Raw genomic sequence first — 27,336 nt, 5'->3', positions numbered from 1 at the left:
AGACCGAAGGCACGCCCTTTTTGCTTCTGCTCTCATCTTTGTCGCGGTCACCATTCCTTTAAATTGTATCCTTCTTGGAGATCCTGGCCTGGCTTCTACCTGGACGTGAGAAGCGAGTAGCTTAACTAGATCGAGCATAACACACCATGAGCGGTTTCTCTAGGCGCAGCGAGGGAAACGACAACTATCTCATGAACCCATCAATGGCAGTTCCCGGCACTTACAGTCACCCAGATAGCCATGAGTATGGTGGAGGAGGATCTGGCACATATCACTTTCCCCAGCATTCCTTCAATCCATACGGAAATCAATTCAGCCCTCCGTATGGGCAGCAGTCGAATCTCTCCCCAGGAATGCAGCATCTACAGTATGCATCGGAGCACACTATCCCCTCGATGTCTACCACGGAGGATATGAGACTTCACCATCCTCCCCCGCAGTACATTACTCAGCCCCGCTATCTACAATCTCCAAGATACCTGCCGCCGCGTGACGCTCTTGGTGAGACGGATATCGAGAGCCAAGAGTCCCGAAACGAGGGCACAATGCTCTCAGAGCCCGTGGTGCCTGCCCTCGATGGATTCCCAGATGTGAAAGAATTCGATCAGCTCATGCAGAGGTTTGTGGATTCCACATTTACACCCACGGGGCTTTTTTTTTATTTCAATGGTGCTAATATTTGATTCCTTGCCAGCTATGTGGACGACCTCTCCGTGAAGAAGCAGGACAAGGCATTGATTCACGCCAAAAGAGCGCGAAACATTCAAACTGTGTTGATTGATCCCAAGGATACTGCAGTCGAGTCTGCTCAATTTCGGTTGGTTTTTCTTCTTGAACGTGCAATCAGTAGTACTAATTGAATTCAGGTTTTGGGTCAAGAAAATGTTCAAGCTTCAAGCAGTCGGCATTGGAACGGCAGATGTAAGGTTTCCCCCCAGTCCGGTTGCCAATACAGCTCTAACGAGACATCCTAGTGCCGAAAAATGATTTGTCATGAAGGAAAGCCTGTGGCAATTCGGGAGAAATTGTTCAAGATTCTCACCAAGGCGCATCAACAATGCCAGCATGGTGGTCGTGACAAGACTTCTGCACAAGTCCGACGGATATACTCATGGTGAGTGCCTCTCACTAGCATCATATGACCATTTTAAAGCATGGCGGCTGAACATTCTAACCTTTCTGTCAGGGTTCCCAAAGAATTGATCTCTCGATTCGTCAAGATATGTCCGACTTGCCAGGTCCGACGTGGGGGGTCTCGTCTGACGCCGCCAAATTCCCGTCGAGGCTCACCCCGACTTGAGATGGTGCCCCGATCTCCTAAGCTCCCATCACCTCCGATCGTCAAACGGGAATCATCATATGGGGCGCAGCCAGAATACATTAACCAGTTCCACGGTCACAACGGGTGGATAGACAGCCCTCAGAGTCTCCAGGGCCGTTCTTCCTTGAACTCCGGAGTTCGATCCTTCCCTGGGCCGATGAACGGCCTCTCCCACTCAATATCCGGGGGTATGGATCCATTTTCAGCTGATATGTCGGTGCCACCATCTCAACTGAGTTATACGACGGAATATGTCCCGTCCCACGGGACCCCAAGTCAACGGGGCTTTTGATCATCACCCCAGGAGCCATGGTAACTCACAGGGTTACCAGGATCGAGTATAAAACGCTCTGGTTCCGTGTTTTGATCTTGTTCATCTTGGTTCTAAACTTGCCGGCCTGGTCTTGCAAAAGCGATATGTTTATTCTACAATGTCCTGAGGAGTGAATACCAGCCCCTCAAAAAAAACTCATACTGCTCGGTCCAAAAAAATAGGTGACAAGAAGTCGATGGAGAGAGGGGATTATGACAAAAGCTGATATGAAGCAGTAGACATGGTTATTATAGTATAGTACGGAGATAATTCAAAACTTTACAATCAATGAAACTTAACGGCTTGAATAATGACAAATCGAATTAACAATAGTTACGCTATTGATATAGACAGGAAAACCTTGCTGGAATGTAGCCGCGGTCTGACTGGCATTCGAAAATAAACAGGTGAGCAAAGATTGACAACGATGGTTACAAATACGAATGAATGGAACAAGCCAGATAGTGTCAAAATCGCCCCCTAAATACGTTTCTAGAAAGCAGTTCCCTGCGGGCGGCATCCTCAGTCATGTAAACATCCATTGCTCCTCTCCTCTTATTCCTCTTTATTCTCTCTGATCTGTCATTATCAAACGGCCAACAGTGCCATGCCAACCAACTCGTTAACATAGGCCCTTGCCCCGTGCCATGGGGGCGTCGGGTAGTTGAGTAACTCGAGGTCATACTCCCGTAGGGGAGTGTGGAACATGGCCACAAGGGGGACTGGCACCAAGTAGCCTGAAAGCGTCATCAATTCATAGACTGACTCCGAATCGATTGTCCGGAGCGGTGCTTTATAGAGCTAGGGACATGATCGTATCGTGTATTATCTGGGGAGGCGGGGAAGCTTCCAAGCTGCGTCCGAAAAACACCTAGGAACAACGAATCCACGTGAAAAAGATCCACCGACACGTGTACCCTCCCATCGGGGGTGGCAGAGAGTCTTCTGCTCTTCTCATAGGCTTGTGAGACCCTTTTTAGACGGGAAGGGAGAACTTCTTGCCCTTCAGAACCCTGGTTCAAGTCAGTTAGCAAGCCTAGCACATAGTCAAATATAGAAAACTCTAAGCCGCTTACTTGTTGTAGTAGATATAGAAAAAGTCCGAGTACAGCAGAGTCTGAACAATGCCGGCCACGATGGGGACTGGCTGGAAGGATCGCTGGAAGGAAGCCTCGGTGAAGTATCGGTAGATCCAGTTGGGAATATAAAGAGCGCGGTACACGCCCAGGGCAAACAGATAGTGTGTGGTGATCGTGTCCGCTTCTCCGGTGCGCTGCAACATGAACAGTTGGGGCAGAATTGCGACCGACTCCAACCAAATCGAGAAAGTCCAAAGAATCTAAATATCATTAGTCGAATCTCCTGGGTTTTGTGCTATCCCCGCAAAAATTTGGCAGCAAAATTGACACTGGCGCATTGGCACGAACCTCGGAGAGTCGATAGTCGTGGGGGAACAGCAATGCCAGGATCACGCTGATTCCAAGCAGGTACTGGACCTTGAAGGTATCGATATTTGGATCATGAGTGGGTTTGTAATCGTTCAGCATGAGATAGATGATGTAGGCAGATGAGCCGATGAAAAGCAGCTTGAATGTGGTAAGGTACAGCGAATCGGTAAAGGTCCAGAACAAATCTAGAGATCAAGGGATTGATTCCCACGCGTTAGAATTGATCGACTAGACAGGGAATAGAATTGGTATATATGGACACTCACCCAGATAGCGTGTGACAAAGACCAGGAAGTAAAGCGCTTGCGACTTGAAGGACAATCCGGAACAGCTCTGCGATGACGTTAGGTATGAACGCGAAAGCGCGGACTTTGGGCAAGATATACGCTGGATGACTTCATCTTCTGGAGAAGAATGAAGATAGATGCCAGGTGGGAGAAATCGGCTGCTTGAATTTAGTATGTCTCCAACATCGCGGTGGTCGCGCTGGTGGGTTGGCTTGGCTCACCTAGTAGCCGGAAGATATTCATTGTGAAGAAGGTTGGAGCGGTAGCTCAGAGAGAAAGAAACGAGGGATTGTACAAGCTGGATATTTGAATCCGAACTGTGATGAGGAAAAAGACAATAGGAAAGAGGGAGAGGGGGGGGGGAGTTGTGGAAGGGAGGAAGGGAGGGTGAAAGAAGGGTTTCGATCGCGAATCGCGGAATCGGGAGGGAGTTGTTGACACGAAAACCAGAAGCCAAGCGGGCCGCCGATCATCACGGGAGCCAAGACTTTTTGGTACAGAAAGGTGGGTTTCATATACTTCAACCTCGTTTTATGATCATTTGAAATAATTTAATATTAGAATAAATACGATTGTGATCATAAGAGAGAGAGCGAGAGAAATAAATTCAGTATTGAAATACTGCAATATTGTACATATCCATGCCATGCCATGTCCCCATGATAATTCCCACCAGCCCTTTCCCAGGTAATAACAATAATATACTCCACCCATATGAAACCCATTTGAAGAAGAAACGGACAATAACAAGATCGGAGAAGCAAGGTCAGAATAAAACGCCACCCCCAATGCTGCTCTCCTCAGCCATGCGTTGTAGATGGCCCTCCGCCAACTCGCTCTTGAGAGCACAGATGGAACTCTCTCGATCCAGTCGATCCCAGTCGCGCAAGCCGGCTCGTTTAGATCTTTGAGTCTCCATCACCTGTTCAAGGAGCTTTTCTCGATCGGTTTCGAGCTGAAGAAGACGCTTTTCCGTTGCGGGATCCAGCGTCGACGGGAAGACCCTCCCGCCAGGGGTAATTGAGCTCAACCCAGCAAGATGACTCGGACCCTTCGGTCCTGCCGGTGGATTGGCAGATGCCACACTGTGTTGTCGAGCACCTACATGTCGATAGTGACCTCCTCCAACTCCTGTTGCGGGCGACGAAAAGGAGGCTCGTGGTCCAGAGGGCACGCCATGGGCCGCTGGCGCGGCGGGCGGTCCACGGCGCGCCATAGAAGACCCACCCCATGGGCCGTCTCTCGAACCGGGCCCCCGACGAGGCCGGGTGGGCGCAGACAACAAAGACATATTGTGAGGGCCTCTATTAGGCCCAGGAGCGGCCACCTTTGGCCCCTGTGAGGGCCCCGAGGGCGGGGGTTGATGGATCCCAGAGCTCCTTGGTTGCGTAGGGATGTTGCCAGGTGATCGACCACCGCTTAGTTGACCTTGATCCGTGGGTGCCTTTTCCAAATTACGAGTATAGTCATCCTGCGGCTTTCGGGGACCTAGGGTCTCCGATTCACGATGGGGATCTCGATACGGGGATCGGCCCTGGGGTCCTAGTGGTGGTCGAAGAGAGGGTGATTGCCGAATAGGTGATCGGCTGCGACTGCGAATAGAGGTGGCACCGGTTCGGTCGGGATGTACGGAGGGAGAAGAGCGTCTAGACGTGGCGCTAGATTCGGGTGCTGCCACAATGTGGGCCGGTGATACTTGTCTGGACCGTGACGAGGGTCGCTCTCTCTTATCAGCATTCTGTTCTCGGCGAGGGGCGTCGGCGGAACTCTGTGAGCGGAATACTAGTGTCGGTTGGGCATCCGTAGAGATAGCATGTGCAGGTCTGTTGTTGTCGGGAAGAGGAGGAGATGTGTGTCTAGTGGGTCGAAGATCTTGACTCCCCGGAGTAGGATCCCGGGTCCGTCGTGGGCTGCCGCGACCTCGAGATAGATCGCGCGGCCTGCCTGCAGGAGATCGAGACCGCCAGGAAGGAGGAGGCGATCGGGGTCGATCATCTCTTCGGGGCGAAAAGCGTCGTGGGGGAGACCGCCGCCTACCATAAGACCCTGGTCCATACCCTCTACCCTGGAATGGAGGCGTTCGGGAGCGGCGTCGATACTCGGGTGAGCGACTGCGGGGACGTCCATATGCTCGATTTGAGGGTACCCAGGTGTCAGCCCGCGGACGTGAGCGATTTCGTGGTGGGGAGCGTCGACGGCCTTCGTATCCTCGAGAGGGCGATCGGCCTGGCCGTTCGGCCGGTCGATAACTTTCTCCCCCGCGGCGGTCGTCAAATCTATAATGCGGTGATGAGAAAACGTCATGGTATGATAGTAGAGATGCTAGTCACTCACCTCCTGCGATCCCAATCCATCACTGCGTGATAAGACGATCAAAGAAGCATTCGAAAGAGAAATTGTAACGCGACCATTCGCGGCGAGAGCGCCAGCGGAGGCTAAACCGCTTGAGGACGGAGACAACGCACCGGAAGGAAAAGAGAAGGCGGTGAGTCCCGTGCTTCTACAGTATTGTAGAACATACTGTACTACTACTAGATTACTAGCTATCATGTCCATGAGTTATTCTTATCTTTGGAGATTTTCACGAGTTGAACATATGGACTATCGACCTTGCCTTTTGGAATGATCCTCGCAGGACAGGAGACATCTACCTCTAATGTTTAGGTTGAAAGGCTGATAAAAGCATGTCCAGGTCAGTGGAGTTGCCGCAGAGGCATAGATGATGGATGGAATTATTGATTTCATAGAAGTACAAAGGGCAACCAGAAGGAAACAGGTCGCCTCAACGTTTGCCTCGCCGCTCTTCTTCCTTGCGTAATCTCTTTCGACTCTCCTGTGCAATCATGTCGCTAAGATCCTCCTGGAATCCCCACTGGGGCTGATTCTGCTGCTGCCGTTGTGTCTCATAGAGATCCTGGAGACGTTCCTTGCTGAGCCCGTCCCCAGACTGGAGCGCGTCCAAATCAACCGACACCTCCACATCGCCAGGCTTCTTTCGCTTCCGGTTTTGGTCATCCACGCCTAGAACGGGATGAGTGCCGGCTGACGAAGCGAGGTCGTAGGCTCGATCTCCGCCAAAGAATCCTGAGACGTTGGTCTGTTTCTCGGGGATCACCTGGTATGCACTGCGAGGATGAACGGACTCCTCGGTTTCGGTTCCACGGTGATGTTTGCGGACGTCAAATTCACCAGATACACTTTCCGGGGCTCCGAATTCGGATGGCATCGCGGAAGCCATGCCACTGGGAGTGTCTAAGCCGCTTGGAGAGTGAACACCCGTTTCTCGCTCCTCGTCATCCGCATCCTCCTCCTCAGATCCCTCCTCCTCGTCTTCTTCTTCCTCGTCACTTTCCTCTTCCCCTTCGGATGCCTGTAGTTCACCCCAAAGATCCTTCTCGACGGGTTCTCCTTGTTGCGCATTTTGCTGGGGTTGTAGCACACCAAAGATATCACCTCCGTAAAGTGGCCGGTTATGCTCGTCGACGGGCGGTTTTCCATAGCCACCGGGATGATAACCCCACATTGCACCTGGTGGTGGAGGTGCATTAAGGCCCGGGATTTTTAAAGCAGGATATGATGGAGGAGGTCCGAACCGTTGCTGGTTGATAAGCCACGGGGGAGGCGCCCCGGGGGGCATGTTGAGGGCCTCTTTTAGTTCATCACTTAGCTCGCCGGGGCGTAAATGTCTAAGGTTGGTCTCGTGCTCCTTTCCTTCATAGTAAATTTCGCCGTATCGGGTCAGCTCAGGCTTGGTTTGGAAGCGGAAAAAGGCCTCGTAGAGTTTCTGGTAGTCGATGTCTAACCGGCCCATCTTAGGCTGAACCCTCTCCCGCTGCTTCTGTTTCAAGGTGGATTGTTCCTGCTTTTCCAATGCAGCATCGCGCATTTCAGCAATGCCCGTCTCCTGGATGAACTTGGGAAGAGCAAAGGGGGCTTTTTCCACTCCTCGTTTCGACGACAAATATTCACGCTTGAGAGACCAGTGCGTCGGAACGGGAACCACATTGCGATGGGCTTTGATGTGGACCAAAAGCCGTGGATCGGTGGCCGAAGTGTCTGTCCATTCCACAATGTCGGGTTTGGAGACCTGGGCCTTGAGTTCAGCCACAGACAATTTGTTCAGCTCCTTTCGCTTCTTCTTGGACAGTTTCGGCTCGAACTCTTGCTCCTCGTCGGGAATCTCGTCCTCGTCGTCAAAGTAGACTTCTGGCTTCTCGACCTCTTTGGTTGTAGCATTTTCCCCGGGCCCTTCGTCAAACCTGCTCGCGAGACCTTTGTACATCTCCCAGAGAGGGTCATCTGGCACAGGAACAACGGGAATGGCTGAAGGCTCCGGTACATCCTGGGTTGGAGCGGTAGGAGGAGATGCCTGCTTATCAGCCTCTCCATTTTCCTCGACGGTTGTACTGGGAGTCTGGAAAATGTGAGCGTCTTTCTGGATGGTGAGAGGCGATCGACTCACCTCAGCCTTCAGGGCCTTTTTGCGAGCTCTCCGGAGCTGATTCTTGCTGGGCTTCGTGGCAGACGGCATTGCGACGACTGGGCGACCTTGATTCAAAGAATAGGATGCGTCCCTGAGCCGATAATGTGTGTTCGATACGGATGTCGCGCGACGGGCGTCGGACTGGAGAAGTTGCGGGAAGATGATCAAGGATCGCCAAGCTGCCGAAGGCGAGGCGGTGATTGGCTCCAGCGACAGACCGCCCTGGCGCATTCTCTAGCTTATGATCCCATAATTATTGGATTATCTTTGGATTCACAAGTTCACAAGATATACTCTTCTGTTGAATATCAATTGACCCCTTTTTTAGGGACTCATATATCATGCTTTCGGATCAAGTCTTTTCAATGACTAAAGGGACAAGCACACTAGCAGGTCCCCGATAACACAACATTGATGCTTAATAGACAAAGGTTATTCCTGGCAGGGTTTTATCCCTACTAGCTTGAGATAACTCTGATACATAATGCAAAGTGGAAAGGGATTTGAGCGTAGCATTGAGGTTATTTCCAACCATGTTTACTAATATTAGGCAAGTCCTCGAAATGTGGCATTAACCCAATCAACTCAAGAAACGGATTCGGATGGGGCAAAAAAAAGACCAACTGCGATGCTAATAAAGTGGGTAATTCTATGATACATTTTGGGGTGGTACATGGGGTATGAACCATCGTCAAATCACCAAGGGCTGACCTAGTGACTATCGTCGAGATATGAGAACCATGTTCACTGGGTTACGAGGTTATTACCCCAGTCCTGAGATGAGACGTAGGCAGTTGTCTCCCTCTTCCGGTCATTCTGTAGAGTATCCAGTGATAGATGGAGAAAGAGACATCTATTTCTTCTTCTTGGCAGACCTCGATTCTGGGGAAGGGAAAAAAATGTCAGCGGAAACGTGGAACCGTTTAGTTCGCCAAAGATCAGTGAGCCTTACCAGCAGCGGTCCTCTTCTTCTTAGGTCGACCCTTTCCTCGTAATTTGGCACTGCACGGATCAATCAGTATGAAGTGGTAAGATCAAAATGTATGGGTCCACGGACATTTGAATGGCCTCTTCTCGATCATCCTCTGCCTCGTCAAACGTCGTCAAGCCGAGGGGCTTGTAGGTATTCTGGAGATCTCGGAAGGAGACCGTCTTCTTCGGATACCATGCTGCAAGTGCTGGGCCACGGAGACGTTGCCGCAAGATCTTATTGCCGAGTCGGAGTCGTTGCGGATTGAAGTTCAAGGAGAAGATGCGACATTGTGTCTGGTCCTTGGGTCAGTACAGATTTCCTTCGGGCAGGGTGGAGAAAAAGAAGGGTGAGATACCTTCACCAGATCGAGTATTCGGGATTGCGACATCGCCGCGGCTCGGTCACGTCCCTTTGTTGGCTCGCAGATAGACGATGAGATCTGGCGGACTGCGGAAAGAAGCATCCAAGTTGCGGCTTCGCGGTCGGGTCACGTGTACACGACGACTTCGCAGGACCCACTTTGTTCCTCCACGCCGACTTTCGCGCTTTTGCAGCTTCGGCGACTTCGAGTTCACAGCTCGTGCTGGGGCAAAAGATCACCGAGAGCTAAGCAATGGGGACTAAGCGATCAAACACGGGTCCCGGGGCAACCCATATTGCCAGTCAGTCTTCAAAACGAACCAAGGTGTGTCTCTCGTTGATATGCAATTACTTTTGCGGTATCTTTCTGCTTGCTTTCCCATTGGTGCTACGTTATATCTTGCTATTGAAACTTGAACTAACAGACTCTTCGATGGAGATTGACCATTCACAAACGAGGGATATGGCCGCTACAAATTGTCCGACCTTAATGAGGAAAACCGACACCAATTCCCGTCTATCTTCTTTGAAATGTTTAATTCGAGAGGTCATGGCCGATGCTGAGGTCGCGACGGCTAATTCCGAGGTCATGGAGGCCCTTTCAAGGCTAGACGATACACTCCAATCTCTCCCAACGTTTTCACATTCGCCCACAAGCGGCGTAGAGGCTTCTCGAACACAGAAAACCAATGGTCTCTCACCGTTCTCGAAGGAGAGCGAACCTCCATTGCCTTCTCCACCTCATATCCTCGATGATCAACTGCAGAAGGCGGTATTTACGCACTCTGCGTGTAACGGCGATAGCAACTCAAATTATGACCGACTGGAGATACTGGGTGATGCCTATATCGAATTAATCGCAACGAGATTGGTTTGGCAGAAGTTCCCAGGCATACCGGCGGGTCGGATATCTCAAATTCGTGAACTTTTGGTCAAGAACGATACGCTTGCAGGCTTTGCGGAGGCATATGGCTTTGATCGTAAAGCCTTGGTTCCCGCGAATTACTCGGATCAGCCCAAACGATGGACCAAGACCAAGGGCGATATCTTCGAGGCCTACGTAGCTGCGGTCATCCTCTCTCGTCCCGCGGGTGGTGGATATGAGCTTGCAGAACAATGGCTGACTAGCTTATGGCTGCCAAAGCTTAGCGGTCTCGGCCATCAGAAAGCCAGCTTGCGCTCAAAGGAGGCTCTAGCACAGCAAATTATGGCCAGGGACGTCAAGCTAGAGTACCTCGAGGAGCGTCAATCGATTCAGAAAAAAGGTACTGGTACCCAAACGTTTTTCATTGGGGTATATCTCACGGGTTGGGGATGGACCAAGAGACACCTCGGATCAGGACAGGGTTCAAGCAAGGTAGCAGCGGGTGATGAAGCAGCACGGAATGCTCTACTTAACACATCCCTGATCACAGAAATAACCGCTCAGAAACGGAAGCATCTCTCATAGGAGGGATAAAGTCTTTGCTCTACATTCACGAGTCGGCCTTGTCTCTTAGGAACTCTTGTTAGGCGCTAGCGATTCTAAAGATACCCTGGGTTTGAATTCATAAATACATGACATGTTTTGGAAAAGTCACATATTGGAAAAGTCACATACTACTGTACTACTGTAACGTCGCTATCTCTTCTAATCTCGGTCCATGCTGCCTTCTTGAAGTCGAGGTTGAATTACGCTGAGGCCCCTAATGGCCCCCACTACTTGACCCCACAAGAAACCCCCTTGATCTCACGTTCTATCGTTTACACGAAACTTCACTCCGCTCTAGCCATGAATGCGCCTGATATGATACCAGAGATATGGTCTCTGATCTTCCAATTTGTAAGCTTCATACTAGGTTCTTTTCGGATGCATGCTCCACAATCTAACTTATCCTGGAAATGCCGTACAGTTGACCACCAGGAATGATCTCAGAAATGTGTGCAGTGTGTGCCGATCATTTGATTCAATTGCAACCCCTTTCTTGTACCGGTCACTTATTTTCCGTGACTCGCCCTTCGATGGAAGTCACTGGTCTAAGTTTCCCGATAATGATGAAGTGGTTACACAAGATGCGGCCGATGATCTTTCATTTGGCCTCTTGTATAGACTTCTGGATAACCGCAATGATTGATTACGCGGGTTTGTAAGTGAAATCATTTTTGATGAAATGCACGACATGGGAATAGTAGATCGTGTTTGGCGAAAGCTACAGCCGCCTAACGATATTGTCGCTACCTTTGTAAATGGACTGCCCAATTTAGAGGCCATGCAGTAGGTTGGAAACTGACCTTTATAATACTTCTCTACACGGTTGATCGGCCGGTGCTAAAATTCGAATATAGGTTCCAGGACAGGCTTCCAATGAAAGATAGCTTTGTGAATGCCCTTCTCAGTCATAAAAAATCACCGAAGCTTCACCTCCTAGGAGAAGACGGCAGAACCAGGGTCAACATCAAGACGCCCTTTGTGCAGACACTGCATACTTCTGTTGATACCCGAGCTAGAGCTCCCAGAAACCGCCCGCGGGCAGACAGATCCGGGGGTTACGCGTGGGAGCCGGAGAAATTGGCTTTACGAGCTTTTCAGTGCCTTTCCGAATCTTGAAGAACTATCAGTATCTGTCAATTGGCTGCGAGGAGGCTGTGCGATGGGTGGCCTGCCCTCTCCCACTAGGATACTAGGGCTTGTCCTATACGAAGATACAACATTCCCACCGCTTAAAAGCCTTTCACTGAATGGTTATCCTATCGAGGGAGATGAAGTAGCTCTTTGGCGAGATAGGTTCCCCTGGGACAGACTACATTCCCTTAGTCTTGGGGTCCAGCTACAACTATTTACCCTGTAGCTTTTCGAGCTAGCCATGGGAAAGGTGGTTAATTTGAAAGAATTTCATATTACTATCTACAATTGTTTGAACTCGTCTGCCGAACTTAATGCCTTTTTGTGCTCATTTGATACCCTGGAAAGACTGACCGCCAAAGGAGCAATCCCTTCATTAACTTCGGTGATTCATCAGTCCAATCTCAAGCATATTTGCTTACATACGATCAAACCCCCTGATAGGAAAAGAGATACTCTGGACGTGGAACAGATAAAACACTTAGATCAGCATTGCCCCGAGCTTACAACCCTGGAAATTGATTTGGATCCGAATGGCACATGGGTAATTCGTGACCAGGATCCTTGCCGCTACTGAAGTTTTAATCTTTGTCTGTTTAGCCCGATTATATTGTAAGTGTCATAGCAAACGGCTTCAAAAATCTTCATCGACTTTGCATTCATGTCGGAGTAGGTATCGCTCATGCGAAAGATCATCATTCGATGGAGGATGAGTTTAGGTAAGTTTTGACAGAGTAGAAAGCACAAGAAGTTGCAAAGCGGTTCTTTGAGCTCAGAGGATTGTCCGTTCTGGAGATAATTACGCTTAAAACGGGCGAAAGCCTGCGTTAGTTTCCGCAATAGCGTCCAGGGTATACCCGTGCAGAGGAACACTGTGCAAATATATTTGAAGTCATGCTCCACTTAGAGATAATAGCGAGTGTCACGGGCCAGTGCCCGATATAGGTCACGTGTATCACGAGACCTTGGCATGTTGACGTGGGGAACGCACGGGATAAACTTCTTCTCCTTAAGCTTTTTGTAAACAGCATGTTGGCCTAGTCAGATTGAATCAAGTCTTACTTCAGCCCCTTCACATACAAAAAGCTTCTTTCTACACCTAGAAGTATCATTGGTCATTGGAAAGTCCTAGGAAAACGACCTAGGCACTCATTGGAAATACCCCTGAATCCCCAGCGATTCAGCGACGAACACCTATTAGAACGGAATCCTCGCGCATAAACTCTTAGCGCTCGAGACGTATTGGAAAGTCCTAGAAGACCTCAATTCCTAGGCATATTAGATCATTGGCACATTGGAAGCGGAAGGTAGACGAAAAGCGACCGAAGCATTACCGGCACGCTACACAACCCCTGGCAGCTATGCAGCACCAGGAATCGACGAGCCCTCCTGGGTGGGCGCAAACGCTACTGCAACAGATAGCACAGACCCAGGCTATGCAGAACGAAGAACGGGAGCGGCACTACCAACAGGAAGCTGCTCAAGAAGAACGGATGCGTCGCCTGGAAGCAATGCTAGAGCGCCAAGTCTCACTGGCCACAAAGACAACCGCGACGAACGAAGGACAGGCGACACCAGCGCGATCGGCTACCGAATCGGTGCCGATCTCCCCACGAACAGAGATCATTCACCGACCGAAGCCCCGTCTCCCAGACCCAAAGTTATTCGGGGGAAGCACGAGCGATTGGCCAACCTGGCGAATTTCGATTGAGAACAAGCTTAGCGTAGACGGCGAAGCTATTGGTTCTCCCCAGGACCAATTCATATATGTCTTCTCTAGACTAGAGAAGCTTGCATGGAAGAACACCGGAACCTTTGTGAAACTCCGCCGAGACACTGGCGAACCACAGGCCTTGCTCGACTACCTCGAGAATATCTACGGAGACCCGAATGTCAAAGCACGCGCAGCCAGGCGACTCCACCAGATTCGGCAACCGGAAGACATGAGCTTTTCTAGGTTCCTGCCACGGCTAGAAAAGGAATTCGCTGATGCAGACGCTCTTGATTGGCCTAATGAGGCTAAGCGACAGATTCTTCTTAGCGCACTCAATAAGACAATGACGAATTCGTTAATGAATCGGGGTATCCCCGCTACCTTTTCGGACCTGATTTCTCGGCTTCACGAGATTAGCTCCGATATGGATGCCCTTGACATCACAAGAACGGAACGAGCACGCAAGTCGCATACGCCTGGACAGAATGACGACGAAATGGATTGGACGCCTACTGTGTCGGTAAACCGAACCGAAACCTACACGAAACACCACCGATCCAGGACTGGAGTGCCGAAGCAGGCTCAATGGGTTAGCCAGGACGTACTAGAGCAGCGGCGGGCCGATAGGAAGTGCCTACGATGTGGAAAGGTCGGCCACTTTATCGGGACGTGCACACTACTACCAGCACAACGGCCTAGTAGTGCACGGATTGCGTCCGCTTCGAGCAAGAAGGGAAAGGAGCGTACGGTCAAAGTGAAGAAATCGAAGCCTGTGAGCGACCAAGATTCAGTCACAACAGCCTCTGACGACGAAGATGTGACTACTGAGGATGGATCGGGAAAAGAATAGCTCCTGTTCTGAGCCGCGAGCAGGAGCAAAAGGGGGGTCGAAAAGCTACTGGAACGTGAGACATTACCGTTCATAGTCGATGCTAGAGTGAATGGAATCCAATTTACACAAGCTCTCGTCGATAGCGGTTGCCGCTGTTATGCAACAGTAAATGAGTCCTTAGTCCAGTTATTCGACCTCCCGCGCATCAAGATACAGCCACGAATCCTCGACGGAGTTATACCGAATCAGTACCGAATCACCCACGCCACCCACTTCGACCTTGATATCCACGGCCATCAACAAGGCCGTGTGTTCGCCTATATTATCGGACCACAAAGTGATAGTATGATACTAGGAGACCCATGGTTACACGACGTGAACGGGCGATATTCAGCAAGAAGAGGATACCTAGATATTTTCACAAGGTCTGGGGAGCGGACGAGGTGCTGGAATCGCACAGATCGCACTATTGGGCCTATTGGGGTGAGGGCACTACGTGTTGCCCAAGCCGAGGCACTATCTATCCGGCAACTCATACAGAGCGTATCGGATATGAATCGCCTGCGAATCGGTAGGGTTTCGCTAGACGACATCGAGAGAGCACTTCGTCCTAAGAAGCATATCGACCCAAAGGACAAGCTACCAAAACACTACTGGCGGTGGATAGCGGTTTTTAGCCAACAACTTGCTGATCAGCTACCACCACACCGGCCTGGGGTCGATCACAAGATCCCTTTGAAACGCGACCGAAACGGCGTCGAAGAGCCACCACCTTATGGTCCTCTTTATGGCATGAACAAGGAAGAACTCCTTTACCTACGGAAAACGTTAACAGACCTACTCGGGAAGAACTTTATACGTGTGAGCCAATCGCCCGCGGCGGCACCGATCTTGCTAGTCAGAAAGCCAGGTGGAGGCGTACGCTTCTGTGTTGATTACCGAGGGTTGAATGAGCGAACAGTGAAAGATCGCTACCCTCTACCACTAATTCGAGAGACATTGCGGAATATAGGCCAAGCCCGCTGGTTCACGAAGCTTGACATTATCGCGGCCTTCCATAAGATTCGTATTCACCCTGGAGAAGAATGGAAGACGGCATTTCGGACGCGATACGGGCTCTACGAGTGGAACGTGACGCCCTTTGGGTTAACCGGCGCACCAGCAACGTTCCAGAGGTATATCAATCAGACGCTACGAGAGTACCTTGACGACTTTGTGTCAGCATACGTCGACGACATAATAATTTACACCAACGGAACGCTAGCGGATCACCGCCGAAAAGTCGGCGATGTGCTACAGAAGCTAATGGATGCTGGGCTACAATGTGACATTGCGAAGTCGGAGTTCGAACAGGACTCAGTGAAATACCTTGGCTTCGTCGTCGAAGCTGGAAAGGGGATTCACGTTGACCCAAAGAAGGTGGAAGCTATCAGAGCATGGGAGAGACCGAAGTCTATACGGGATGTGCGAAGCTTTATTGGGTTTGCGAACTTCTACCGGCCATTTATACCAGGATTCGCCGACCTTTCGGCACCGTTAACACGGCTAATGAAGAAAGACGCTATATTCAAATGGAACGACGATTGCCAACAGGCCTTCGCGGAACTAAAAGAGCTATTCATAAACGCACCAATCTTGGCACATTTCGAAGAGGATCGCCAAACAGTCGTGGAAACTGATGCCTCCGGCTGGGCAACTGGCGCGGTTCTATCGCAATATGGACCGGACGGGCAGCTATGGCCATGCGCCTATCTATCTCAGAAGCTATCTCCAGCAGAATCAAACTACGAGATCCACGATAAGGAGCTTTTAGCGATTATACGTGCTCTACGCGAATGGAGACCCGAGCTGAAAATGGTGCCTCGATTCACTATCGTGACGGACCATAAGAACCTTCGATACTTCGGAAAAGCACAACATCTTAACGAACGGCAGATGCGATGGGCAGATCTCTTAACAGAGTTTAACTTTGACCTCCGTTATCGCCCTGGCAAGCTTGCGGTGAGGCCGGATGCACTATCACGACGGAGTCAAGATATGCCTAAGAGTATCACTGACGAAAGGCTATCGAACCGCTTCCGAGTCCTACTCAAAAGGGTCAAGATCAAAACGGGACGACTAGACCCTCAACCAGCCGAAGATCGACCTAGCGAGGAGGTCGATTTCGAGAAGGATATACCCCTCTTCGAAGAAGAAGAGCTTCAGGCAGAATGGAAAAGGGCGAGGGCGTCCGACTCGATCTACCAACGAATCTCCCACGCTTTGCTAACAGGGGAGCGCCGAATCGCTACCGAGACAAACATCAAGACAAGCCTATCGGAGTGCCATTTAGACGATCGGGGGGTGCTCCATTTTAGACAACGGATCTGGATTCCCGATAATGAGGTCTTACGCACGGGGATTATACAGAAGGTCCACGATTCACACGTCACGGCGCATCCTGGGCGAGACGCTACCTATTCGATACTGTCTCGACGGTTCTTCTGGCCAGGAGCAGCAAAGGATGTACGACGCTTTCTGCGTAATTGCACAATCTGCGGACGGAGCTCAGTATGGCGAGACACGAAGCATGGACTATTAAAGCCACTACCGATTCCACAGCGAATCTGGGCCGAGATATCAGTGGACTTTATCACCGGGCTGCCACCCTCCGGCCCTACAGGAGCGACGAATTGTATGGTTATAACTGACCGGTTGACGAAGAGCGTGGTTCTGATCGGAATGAAGAATACGACGGCAGAAGATGTAGCGGAGGTGTTCCTCACACACTTCTATATGCATCATGGGGTGCCACTAACGATTGTGAGCGACCGTGGCCCCCAATTTGTGAGTTCTTTCTGGGAAAGGGTATGCGAAAGGCTATCGATTCAACGCCGATTATCCACCGCTTTTCACCCCCAGACCGACGGCGCAACAGAGCGTGCTAATCAGGAGATCGAACGAATTCTACGTGTGTTCACGACGTACGCACAGGATAACTGGAAGGATCTACTGCCAATAGTTGCTGTGGCAATTAATAATCGTGACGCTGCTTCAACCGGAATCTCGCCATTCTTCTTCACCCACGGCTATCACGTCGACCCGATTGGTATCGATGAAGCAGGGCAACTAGAAGACGCCCTAACACCACCACGAAAGGCAGGCGAAACGTTCGTGAATCGCCTTCGGGAAGCCACCGATTGGGCCCAGGCCGCCATGGCTTCTGCACAGGCCCTTCAAGAAGAACAAGCGAACCGGCGCCGACAGGCCGCGCCTGTCTATAAGAAGGATGACTGGGTCTGGTTAAACCTTCGGAATGTACGCACTCAACGACCGTCAAAGAAGTTAGATTGGCTGCACGCTCGATACCGAGTAGTAGACGTTCCGTCACCGTTCACAGTCCGACTAGATGTGCCCACTGGTATACACCCAGTGTTCCATATTGAGTTAGTTCGTCCGGCAGCGACGGATCCATTCCCATCTCAGCTAGTGGACGATCTACAGCCACCGCCATTACTGGTTGCTGGAGAGGAGGAATACGAGGTTGAGCAGATCTTAGCTGTCCGACGGAGGAAGATTAGGCGAGGATATCGTGACGAAGTACTAGTGAAGTGGAGAGGATGGGCAGAGCAGACGTGGGAAACACTAGATTCAGTGCGGGATTGCAGCGCCCTAGATACCTTTGAGGAGCAGCACGGCACTGTTTCGGACGTGATTCGTCAGCAAATCGGCACCGAAGCCCATATCGTCGTGCCCCTAACGAGACTAAGACTAGGAGGGGGTATTGTCACGGGCCAGTGCCCGATATAGGTCACGTGTATCACGAGACCTTGGCATGTTGACGTGGGGAACGCACGGGATAAACTTCTTCTCCTTAAGCTTTTTGTAAACAGCATGTTGGCCTAGTCAGATTGAATCAAGTCTTACTTCAGCCCCTTCACAGCGAGTCTTATGTGATTGAATTTTGTTCAAAATGAACCATACTTAATTTTCGAACCTAGTACGTCCACGTTATAGGTATATTTTTTTTCACGTAAGACCTCTTCGGGGATTTAGTCCCTCTTTTCTTAAGATAGGCCCTTAGTCGAATAGGACTATATTAGCCAGTGAAGAAGAGGGAGGCTTAGTTACTATAGCATATCTAAACTTATAGCATACTCCCTAGAGCTCAAAATAACTATCTCTTAGCGAAATCGATTTCTTACGATATCTCCGGATCTAGGGCTTATAAAGCTCTAACGGTACGTTTAAATTTAATCTAACCCTACGCCCTATCGATTAATACCGGTTTTGACCCGGTACGACTGTGATAGTAGTGGTAGTTAACCTAAATAGTATTTTATTACCCTAGAATCGCGGGTTCTATAGTATAGATTCTACGCTAAGACCTCTCTTTCTAGGGGAACGCTGTTATGATATCCTGATATTGAGGTTATTCGCAGACTGATGCCCCAGGCCGCACGAGGCCTGGGCGTTCTGCCAAGAGGGTGCCGACCCGGCGGTCAGTCGACAGCTCCTCGGTGGCGTATCTAAAGGGCTACCCTGTCGGTAGGCCACGTTGGCTGGTTACACAACCTTTCAGCTCATGCACGCTCATACCGTGGTTACCCCTCTTCTAGTTCCCTGTTTTGTATGAGAGACTGTATATAAATTTGGGACCTTGAGGAGTAGGTTCAGACTCCTCAAGAAACAGTCTTGCCACGAATTTCACTAGGTGCTTCCAACCTTACCTGATCAACAGGTTTTCTACCCTGCAAGTAGTTATCTTTACAATTCTGTTTCTTCCTCTTTGATCACCTAAGGAAGGATGTCACCTCGAACTCGTTCGACGCCCGCCGGCGAAACAGAGCCGAATCTCCCACGGACTATCGAAGATTCGCAGACTGTTATCGAGGGAACCCCTTCTAACGAGGACGTTGACGCAGCGCTCGCGGCGATTCAGGAACGCGTTAGAAAGCTCCAAAAAATCAAGGAGCTTAACGAGTAAGCTACGAACCTCATGTCAGCCCTCGGCGAATCTATGCCGGATACCCACCGAGGACAAAGCGAATCTCCTAATTGGCACAAGGAAATCAAATTCGAAAACGTGCCAACCTTCGAACTCGAATACAACCTTCAGAAGCGGCATGAGTGGCTCCTCGACCTACAACAGATGTTCGCAGGAGCCCCAAAGAAATACTATAGCGACGAAAGAAAGATCATCGGCGCTGTATGCCATATGTGCCAAACCTATAGGCAGAGGTGGTACCGAACCTGTACCGAAAAAAGGGAGGTTGAACGCCGAAACGTCACCAATGACTGGCTCTTCTTCCAGGAGTGGACCCTAAGCCTTATCAAAAACGCGTCTAGTCTCATAATGGCTATCGCAAAGGAAAAGGAAAATATCCACCAGAGAAAGGACGAGGACCCTAGAGAGTTCCACGCCCGTCTCGATACCCTTGAGCAGTACTTTGAGAGAGCGAGTGAGAAAGAAAGGGCCCGATCCTTCTTCGTTAAACTATAACACTCCCTTCAGCTTCGAATCCAGGACCATGTACGAGAACTTCCCGAGACACGTGAGGAAGTTGTTAACACGGCAAACCATTACTGGGACCTCATGAAAACAAATTCGGACCGGGGAAACACAAACGAAACTAAGCCGAATCATCTCCGAAAGCGTAAGGCTCCTCCGGATGAACCCTAGGGACCGGAAAAGAAAACCTACAAGAACCGTCAAAACAATCGGAGACGTCAAGAGTCCTTAACGAACAACAACCTAAACCCTATCGGAAGGGATGGAAAACGCAATGTGTGCTATATCTGCGGAAGCGATACGCATTACTCTCCTGACTGCCCCGACCGAAAGGACCCTAAGGAAAAGCTAAAGGTCCAGATAGCAATAACCGCGGGAAACGACAGCGAGACGGAGTAGATCCCTATTCTTCGTCTCAAAAGCCTACCGTGGGGACCAGAACTCGTTTCTATATACCGATTACCATCCGAAACACTCTCGAAACCTATGCGGATCTTGACAGTGGAGCTGAAGTTGACCTCGTTAGCTTCGAATTCGTCAGGAAGTATAGGCTCTAGCCAGCAAAGCTTACCGAACCGATAATCCGCGCAATTAACCGACGAAACACTCCGATATATGGTGTGTGGTCAGTCCCCCTGAAGGCTACCGATTCTCGAGGGATTACCCGCCGATTCACACGCCCTTGTGTCGCTATTGATCGCGACCCCCGCCTTACTGGTAGTCCAGTACTCCTCTCAATGACGATAATACACGACGAGGATATATATCTCGCGGGCCGCCTTAGGCGATGGTGGTTCGGGAACGGATCCTTTGAAGTTTTAACACCGAAACGCTTCGCGAGGGCCGCACAAAGGCATGCGTACGTCTTCGCCGTGGTAAAAATGCCTGAGGAAATATGGCTGCCAGTCGATGGAAACGATACCGAACCTCCGTCGAAACCTTATCTATAATATCCCGAACTAGAACCCTTCCACGAATTCTTCTCCTCTGAAAACGCACAAGCACTACCCCCTTCAAGTGCACACGACCACGCCATCGACCTACTCTCCGACACCTAGGTGCCCTTTGGACCAATCTACCCACTTTCTCAGAAAGAACTTACTGAACTACGCCGTTACCTCGACGAAAACCTTAAGAATGGTCGTATCCGCGAATCAAAGAGTCCCGCCGGAGCCCTAATCCTCTTCGTTCCAAAATCGGACGGAAGTCTACGCCTTTGTGTTGACTACCGGGGACTCAACAAGGTTTCGGTGAAGAACCGGTACCCTTTACCCTTGATTTCGGAGATCCTTGACCGTCTCTCGGGTGCAAAATATTTCAGCAAGATCGATATCAAAGATGCTTACTACCGCATCCGCATAAAGGAGGGCGATGAGTGGAAGACTGCCTTCCGAACCCGATACGGCCACTACGAATACACCGTTATGCCCTTCGGCCTAACTAATGCACCCGTAACTTTCCAAAATTACATTTATACCGCCCTTCACGACGTTCTCGATATCTTTGCGGTAGCGTATCTTGACGATGTCCTTATCTTTTCGACCGACCGCCAATCCCATACAGAACACCTACACCAGGTTATCTCCCGTCTCCAAAAGGCAGGACTGTATGCAAAACCTAGTAAGTGCCTCTTCTACTAGGACGAGGTCGAATTCCTTGGATTTATCATCTCTACCCAAGGCGTTTCGATGGACCCTCAGCGGGTATCCGATATCGTTTCGTGGGAGCTTCCACGAACATACCGAGATATCCAGGTCTTCCTAGGATTTTGTAACTTCTACCGGCGCTTCATCCGTAACTACTCCGAGATTGCACTTCCCCTAACGGCCTTGCTAAAGGGAAGTAAGAACGGCCGAAAACTAGGGAGTGTGAAGCTAGACCTTCGCGAAAAGCTAGCGTTCCGCCGCCTAATCGCTGCCTTCCAGTTAGCTCCCCTTCTTCGCTATTTCGACCCTTCGAGGCAAATTCGGATCGAGACCGATGCGTCAAACGGTGCGATGGCTGGGATCCTCTCCCAACCAGATGATAATGAAGTCTGGCACCTAGTGGCCTTCTGGTCGAGGAAATTCACCGAGGCAGAGGTCAACTATGGAACGCCGGATCAGGAGCTATTCGCTATCGTATACTCGTTTAAACACTGGCGACACTACCTTAAGGGAAGTACACATCTAATCGAGGTCTTTTCAGATCACTCAAACCTCTAATCCTTTATGAAGCAGCCAAAGCTAAATGGTAGACAGGCGAGATGGTGCCTATCTCTTACACCTTTTGATTTTATTATCAAACATCGCGCTAGGAAGACCAACCCTACGGATGGACCATCTAGGCGTTAGCTGCCTAAAGCCCCCAAGGTTGACCTGATTACGCCGTTGTGCTAACGAATGGCCGGCGAATCGCAGGCGACTGATCACCGCTCTGTCAGGGTCTAGTCGCTGACTGTGAGAGATCTCACTTTGGGTATCCCCTGTTTCGAAGAAAACGAGTAGGGTGATGAATCGATTGGAAGAATCGATTGGGAGGAGCTAGGCCGTTCGCGGTTAGTCCTCCCTACGCAAGTGCAGACCGCTTGTGCTTCCGAGAAGGCCTACTCCGCTGAAGCGTGTGAGGACCTAAAGGAATTGATCGGGCGTCTTCAAGACGAAGACCTCGAGACCTAGCGCCGAAAAGCTGCCGTAGAGCAGGCGAAACGCGGTTTCATGGGCTAGAAGATCGGACACGATAAGCTCCTCCGATATAAAGACCGAGTGTATGTCCCTGCGGGGAGTAACCTACGGCAAGAGTTAGTGAGCATTTACCACGACGACCCTATTACAGGCCATTTCGGCCGAACCAGGACCCTTGAACTGGTTAAACGTAAATATCACTAGCCGAATCTGCACCGAGACGTTGTCGAATACGTGCAGAATTGCCAGGTATGTCAAGGAGTAGTAGCACGAAGGCATAAGCCCTACGGCGAATTACAACCACTCCCTATCCCGTCTAGACCCTTCGTGGAAATTTTAATGGACTTTGTGACTGGCCTGCCACCGGTGACCCTTAACGAAAAGACTGTGGATGTAATCCTTGTTATCGTCGATAGGTTCACGAAATGGTCGCTATTCCTCCCCGTATCTACCACGATCACGGCGGGAGAACTCGCAGAACTAGTCCATAACGAGGTCGAATTACGTTTCGGCCCTCCCGACGGGATTGTTTCCGATCGAGGATCAGTTTTCATAAGCAAGTTCTGGTCAAAGCTATGTTACATTACCCAAGTGCGCCTAAGGCTTTCAACGGCGTTTCACCCCTAAACCGATGGCCAAACGGAACGCGTTAACTAAACACTTGAGCACTACCTACGATGTTTCATCGGTGACGAATAGCCTAGCTGGCCAAAGCTGCTCAAATCTGCCGAATTTACGTGTAATAACGCTGTCAATGCCACAACCGGTGTCTTACCCTTTCAAGCACTTCTTGGTTACTCACCAGACTTCCGTTAACGAATCGAGGACGATCCGGCATTGAGGGAGGTACCCGCGGTATCCGCACGAGTAGAGAAGCTTGAAAAACTCCGCATAAAGCTAAAGACCCACTGGCGAAATGCAGTCGAAACTATAGCGAAACACTATAATAAGAATCACAAACCCCTAACACTGAAGAAAGGATCGCTCGTCGGCCTCTCAACAAAGAACTTGAAGCTAAAGGGAAGCAAGAAGTTAACCCCGCGCTTCATCGGGCCCTTCCGGGTTATTGAGACGATTGGTCAGTAGGCCTACCGCCTAAGTCTACCCGAACAATACAGCCGAATCCACAACGTCTTTCATATATCCCTTCTTGAACCATGGCAGAAGACCCACATTACTACTACCGAATCAATGCCGTTACCATAGCTCGAGGATAGCGAAGAATACGAGGTAGAGGAGGTCCGCGATGAACGAAAGATCTCTAACGAAACCCACTTCCTCGTGAAATGGAAAGGATGGCCCTCTGAATATAACCAATGGGTATCCCACGAAGATATGGAGAACGCTACAGAAGTAATATAATCCTATAGGAAGCGACAAAAGGGGAAACGCTCTGAATTCAATACCGGAAGAAACCAGCGAAAACCCCTCGAACCGCAGACTAAAACAAGAAGATTTCCTCGCAATAAGAAACTGTAAGGTCAGCCACGAAGCTGGGTTCCACCGGAAACAAGACGCGAGCGTCAAACATCAGCACCCACAGCAACAAAGCCGCCACTAAGGAACGCAACGAACCACCAGCGAAACCATAACGAAACTACCTAGCCTCGCTAGGTAAAGGAAGGGCAAAAGGCAACTCTAGATCCGCTCTAGGGACAGAGGGAAATCAATCATTGTCCGCTCCTCTAACTTATCTCCGCCGATGGAGGCATTATCATCCGCATCCGAATCAAGGTTATCCTGGGCCTCGCGAACCGCCTCCGAAATGCCATCGAAAAAGGCCCGTTTTCCGATTGTCCAAGTGATGTATCCCTCGTCGCCGGGAAGTAGGCGAAGGAGTCGCTTAGAGAAGCGCTCTGCCTTCTCCCTAGCAGTATTAAAGGGACTAGGGGGCAGGACAACAGGAAGCCCAGTCCGACGGACCGCGAGAAGCGCATCGTATTCGTCTTGGGTTTGCTACCGAAACACTAGTTAGAACGCGCCGAAACCCGCGACCTATGGATCCTACCTTGATATTGGTCTTAGTCCCGGTTAACTTGTACTGCTTGCGGTGAGCCTGCTCCGAAACGTCGAAGCAATGCGCCAGATCCCTTATCAATTCGGCGACCTTTCGGCGGAGCTCCGAGGGATAGGGCTAGTCCAGGAAATTATCCGGGTCGTCCGGGTCTATCTACGATGTCCAGAATAGGTCCCGGGCCTATGCAAACGCGGTACTCATATCCTGATAATCCCCCAACATAGCGGTTGCAGCCTGTGGAATCATTAGCCTATACCCTTAAGGAAACTTGGCGAAACCCACAGGAATACACGTCGAAGCGCGAGAGGAACACTGGCTACACGTAACCGAAGCCTTGGCGTCCTGGACACATTCGATGGAAAAGGGCCAGTCTTCACGGGGATCCCAGTCGATAATCGCGGTGCGGACATAGTGCATACACCAGAGGATCATTAGGTAGACCGGGTTGTCCGCAAGGGGACGAGTCCCGGCGCGGGGTCGTCGAGGCATCGTGGGGGTTTCCAAACCAAATCGAGGGGTATTCGTTGGCGAAAAGGCGCGTGGTTATGAGGTCTTGGAAAGGGGGAGAAAGTTGGTAGAGGTGTGAAAGAGGAAGGGGAACGAGAAGGAGAGGGGGTCTCTTTGTAAACAAAGAAACGCGATATCTTTGTTTGCCCTATCCCACTAGTTACCCTTTCTGCCTATCCACCTCTGATTGGCTACTCCGCTACGTGGTTGGTTACCCCTACGTGTTGTTTACATCTTCCGTCGCTCGTGGGCGAGCGAGCCCTTAGAGGGGGGATAATTGTTATGATATCCTGATATTGAGGTTATTCGCAGACTGATGCCCCAGGCCGCACGAGGCCCGGGCGTTCTGCCAAGAGGGTGCCGACCCGGCGGTCAGTCGACAGCTCCTCGGTGGCGTATCTAAAGGGCTACCCTATCGGTAGGCCACGTTGGCTGGTTACACAACCTTTCAGCTCATGCACGCTCATACCGTGGTTACCCCTCTTCTAGTTCCCTGTTTTGTATGAGAGACTGTATATAAATTTGGGACCTTGAGGAGTAGGTTCAGACTCCTCAAGAAACAGTCTTGCCACGAATTTCACTAGGTGCTTCCAACCTTACCTGATCAACAGGTTTTCTACCCTGCAAGTAGTTATCTTTACAAACGCGAATATACGCGCGACTATAGTAGATAGTTATATACTATAGATAATATCGCTAAAGCTACCTAGTGTTACGCGGTGCCTGCTAGTCACTTAGGAGTAGATAAGTGCGGAGTGGTAATACCTTATAATAAACGAGGATAATCCACTTTTACTAACGGCCGATTACGGCTCCCGTGTTTACCGACTGCGGATCCCAAGAGTATCTCTCAATCGTACCGTTACCTCGTAAGGCCTTACTACGGGGTAAATCCTGTTAAGTATCTTACAGAACGTGCTAGAAGTGCGCGCTAAGTAAGTTAATTATAGAGTATTACTACTAAGTGAATCCCCTACTTATAGGTTAGGTTATCTTTAAAGTGAACCGTATTAAATTAGAGTCCGAAAGGTAGCAACTAAGTAATAACGTATAATTAATCGCGAAGAACTAAATATATAATACTAAAATAAATATCCTTATATATCTAGTCCTCTATGTAATAATCTATAGTTAGGAATGATTAATAGTATACTAGACTAGTGTTACGAACCTCAAGAGGCGCGGGGGCCGCAGTTATTTGAGGACACCGGAGAGCCAATCATCCTACGGACGCTAGGGATTAGCGTTGTCACGTGCGTTTCGGTATACTTAGGAGAGCCCCGACGGGGCCCCAAGATAGATACTCTGGGCGGGAGCCAGAAACGGCCTACGGCTAACCGTCACAATCGATACCCGCTTACTTTATTTGACGGTCAGCGCGACGCAGGAAACGGCCGCCATTTTACCAACACCTAGATTACACCCTAAATGCCAGGACACGGGAAAGGCACACACGTGACCTAGGGGAGTAGATCCGCCTATAGGGTAGGATATACTCCAGGGAGTCGATATACTCTAAGGGGTAGGATATACCCCCTAGGGGTTATCTACTCTATAGGAAGAGCTAGATATATAAGGACACTCATTTTGCATTATATATTTAGTTCTTCGCGATTAATTATACATTATTACTTGGTTACTACCTTTAGTACTTTACACTTCATAGTTCACCTTTAAGATAACCTAACCTATAAGTAGGGGATTCACTCAGTGGTAACACTTAGTAATTAACTTACTTAGCGCGCACTTCTAGTACGTTCTACAAGATACTTAATAGGACCCGAACCCGACGTAAGGCTTTATATAGTAACGGTACGGTTACGAGATACTCTTAGAATCCGTAGTTAGAATTAGGTAAGTATAACCCGTAAACGTTCTAACTTATAGTGACTAGTTAGCTACGCGTAATATATTAATCGCCCTATCTTTGAACCGTGAAGTAAAGTTATTATAGTAGGTAATAATAGTATTCTACGAGGAAAAACTCCTCGTTCTCTAGCGGTACGAGAGGACGACTAGGAGGATAAGCAGGAGAGGAAGATCTAGGCGCTTTAGGAAACTATTAAGAGACTTAAAAGTAACCTAAACACCCTAGGAGGTAACTATAACGAATATATAGTAAGCGTAAAAGACTATATAGAGTAACTCTATACCTAGGTCGTTGCTTCTGTACTAGTAACTACTATTAGAGTACTAAAACTTCTAAAGGCTAAGACCTTTAACGGTACCCGAAATAAGCTACGAGGGTTCCTTACTTAAATAGATATCTATATCGACGTTAATAAGGGACGCCTTATTACCGAAGAAAGTAAAGTTATCTTTATA

The 27,336-nt window shown here is 49.8% G+C and overlaps 7 protein-coding genes across 7 annotated transcripts; 3 read left to right on the top strand and 4 right to left on the bottom strand.

Annotated features, from left to right (window-relative positions):
- Window positions 1-146: 146 nt before the first annotated feature.
- N7496_003466 (integrase zinc binding domain-containing protein) lies at window positions 147-1,613 on the top strand (the record flags this gene model as incomplete). Its single annotated transcript, XM_056696397.1, has 5 exons — window positions 147-619; window positions 695-817; window positions 867-921; window positions 975-1,114; window positions 1,187-1,613. The coding sequence occupies 5 exons, from the start codon at window positions 147-149 to the stop codon at window positions 1,611-1,613; spliced, it is 1,218 nt and encodes a 405-aa protein (XP_056558609.1).
- Window positions 1,614-2,610: 997 nt separating this feature from the next.
- On the bottom strand, window positions 2,611-3,612 carry N7496_003465 (ER lumen protein-retaining receptor; the record flags this gene model as incomplete). The annotated part of the gene is made up of 6 exons (XM_056696396.1): window positions 2,611-2,647; window positions 2,711-2,973; window positions 3,062-3,267; window positions 3,349-3,415; window positions 3,469-3,527; window positions 3,591-3,612. 6 exons carry the CDS (start codon window positions 3,610-3,612, stop codon window positions 2,611-2,613), a joined length of 654 nt encoding a protein of 217 aa, XP_056558608.1.
- A 523-nt stretch (window positions 3,613-4,135) lies between these two features.
- N7496_003464 (uncharacterized protein) lies at window positions 4,136-5,673 on the bottom strand (the record flags this gene model as incomplete). Its single annotated transcript, XM_056696395.1, has 2 exons — window positions 4,136-5,137; window positions 5,290-5,673. The coding sequence occupies 2 exons, from the start codon at window positions 5,671-5,673 to the stop codon at window positions 4,136-4,138; spliced, it is 1,386 nt and encodes a 461-aa protein (XP_056558607.1).
- Window positions 5,674-6,151: 478 nt separating this feature from the next.
- Window positions 6,152-7,900, bottom strand: N7496_003463 (U2 snRNP complex subunit CUS1; the record flags this gene model as incomplete). Its single annotated transcript, XM_056696394.1, has 2 exons — window positions 6,152-7,783; window positions 7,832-7,900. 2 exons carry the CDS (start codon window positions 7,898-7,900, stop codon window positions 6,152-6,154), a joined length of 1,701 nt encoding a protein of 566 aa, XP_056558606.1.
- Window positions 7,901-8,790: 890 nt separating this feature from the next.
- N7496_003462 (mitochondrial 37S ribosomal protein mS33) lies at window positions 8,791-9,288 on the bottom strand (the record flags this gene model as incomplete). Its single annotated transcript, XM_056696393.1, has 3 exons — window positions 8,791-8,854; window positions 8,910-9,118; window positions 9,181-9,288. 3 exons carry the CDS (start codon window positions 9,286-9,288, stop codon window positions 8,791-8,793), a joined length of 381 nt encoding a protein of 126 aa, XP_056558605.1.
- Window positions 9,289-9,618: 330 nt separating this feature from the next.
- On the top strand, window positions 9,619-10,635 carry N7496_003461 (ribonuclease III; the record flags this gene model as incomplete). Its single annotated transcript, XM_056696392.1, has 1 exon — window positions 9,619-10,635. One exon carries the CDS (start codon window positions 9,619-9,621, stop codon window positions 10,633-10,635), a length of 1,017 nt encoding a protein of 338 aa, XP_056558604.1.
- An 8,676-nt stretch (window positions 10,636-19,311) lies between these two features.
- Window positions 19,312-19,815, top strand: N7496_003460 (uncharacterized protein; the record flags this gene model as incomplete). The annotated part of the gene is made up of 1 exon (XM_056696391.1): window positions 19,312-19,815. The coding sequence occupies one exon, from the start codon at window positions 19,312-19,314 to the stop codon at window positions 19,813-19,815; it is 504 nt and encodes a 167-aa protein (XP_056558603.1).
- Between the last annotated feature and the right edge of the window lie 7,521 nt (window positions 19,816-27,336).

Source organism: Penicillium cataractarum (genome assembly GCF_028827025.1).
Source record: "Penicillium cataractarum strain IBT 29864 chromosome Unknown utg000002l, whole genome shotgun sequence".
Lineage (NCBI taxonomy): Eukaryota > Fungi > Ascomycota > Eurotiomycetes > Eurotiales > Aspergillaceae > Penicillium > Penicillium cataractarum.
Note: the sequence above shows the minus strand (reverse complement) of the source record. Positions and strands in the feature narration are given on the sequence as shown.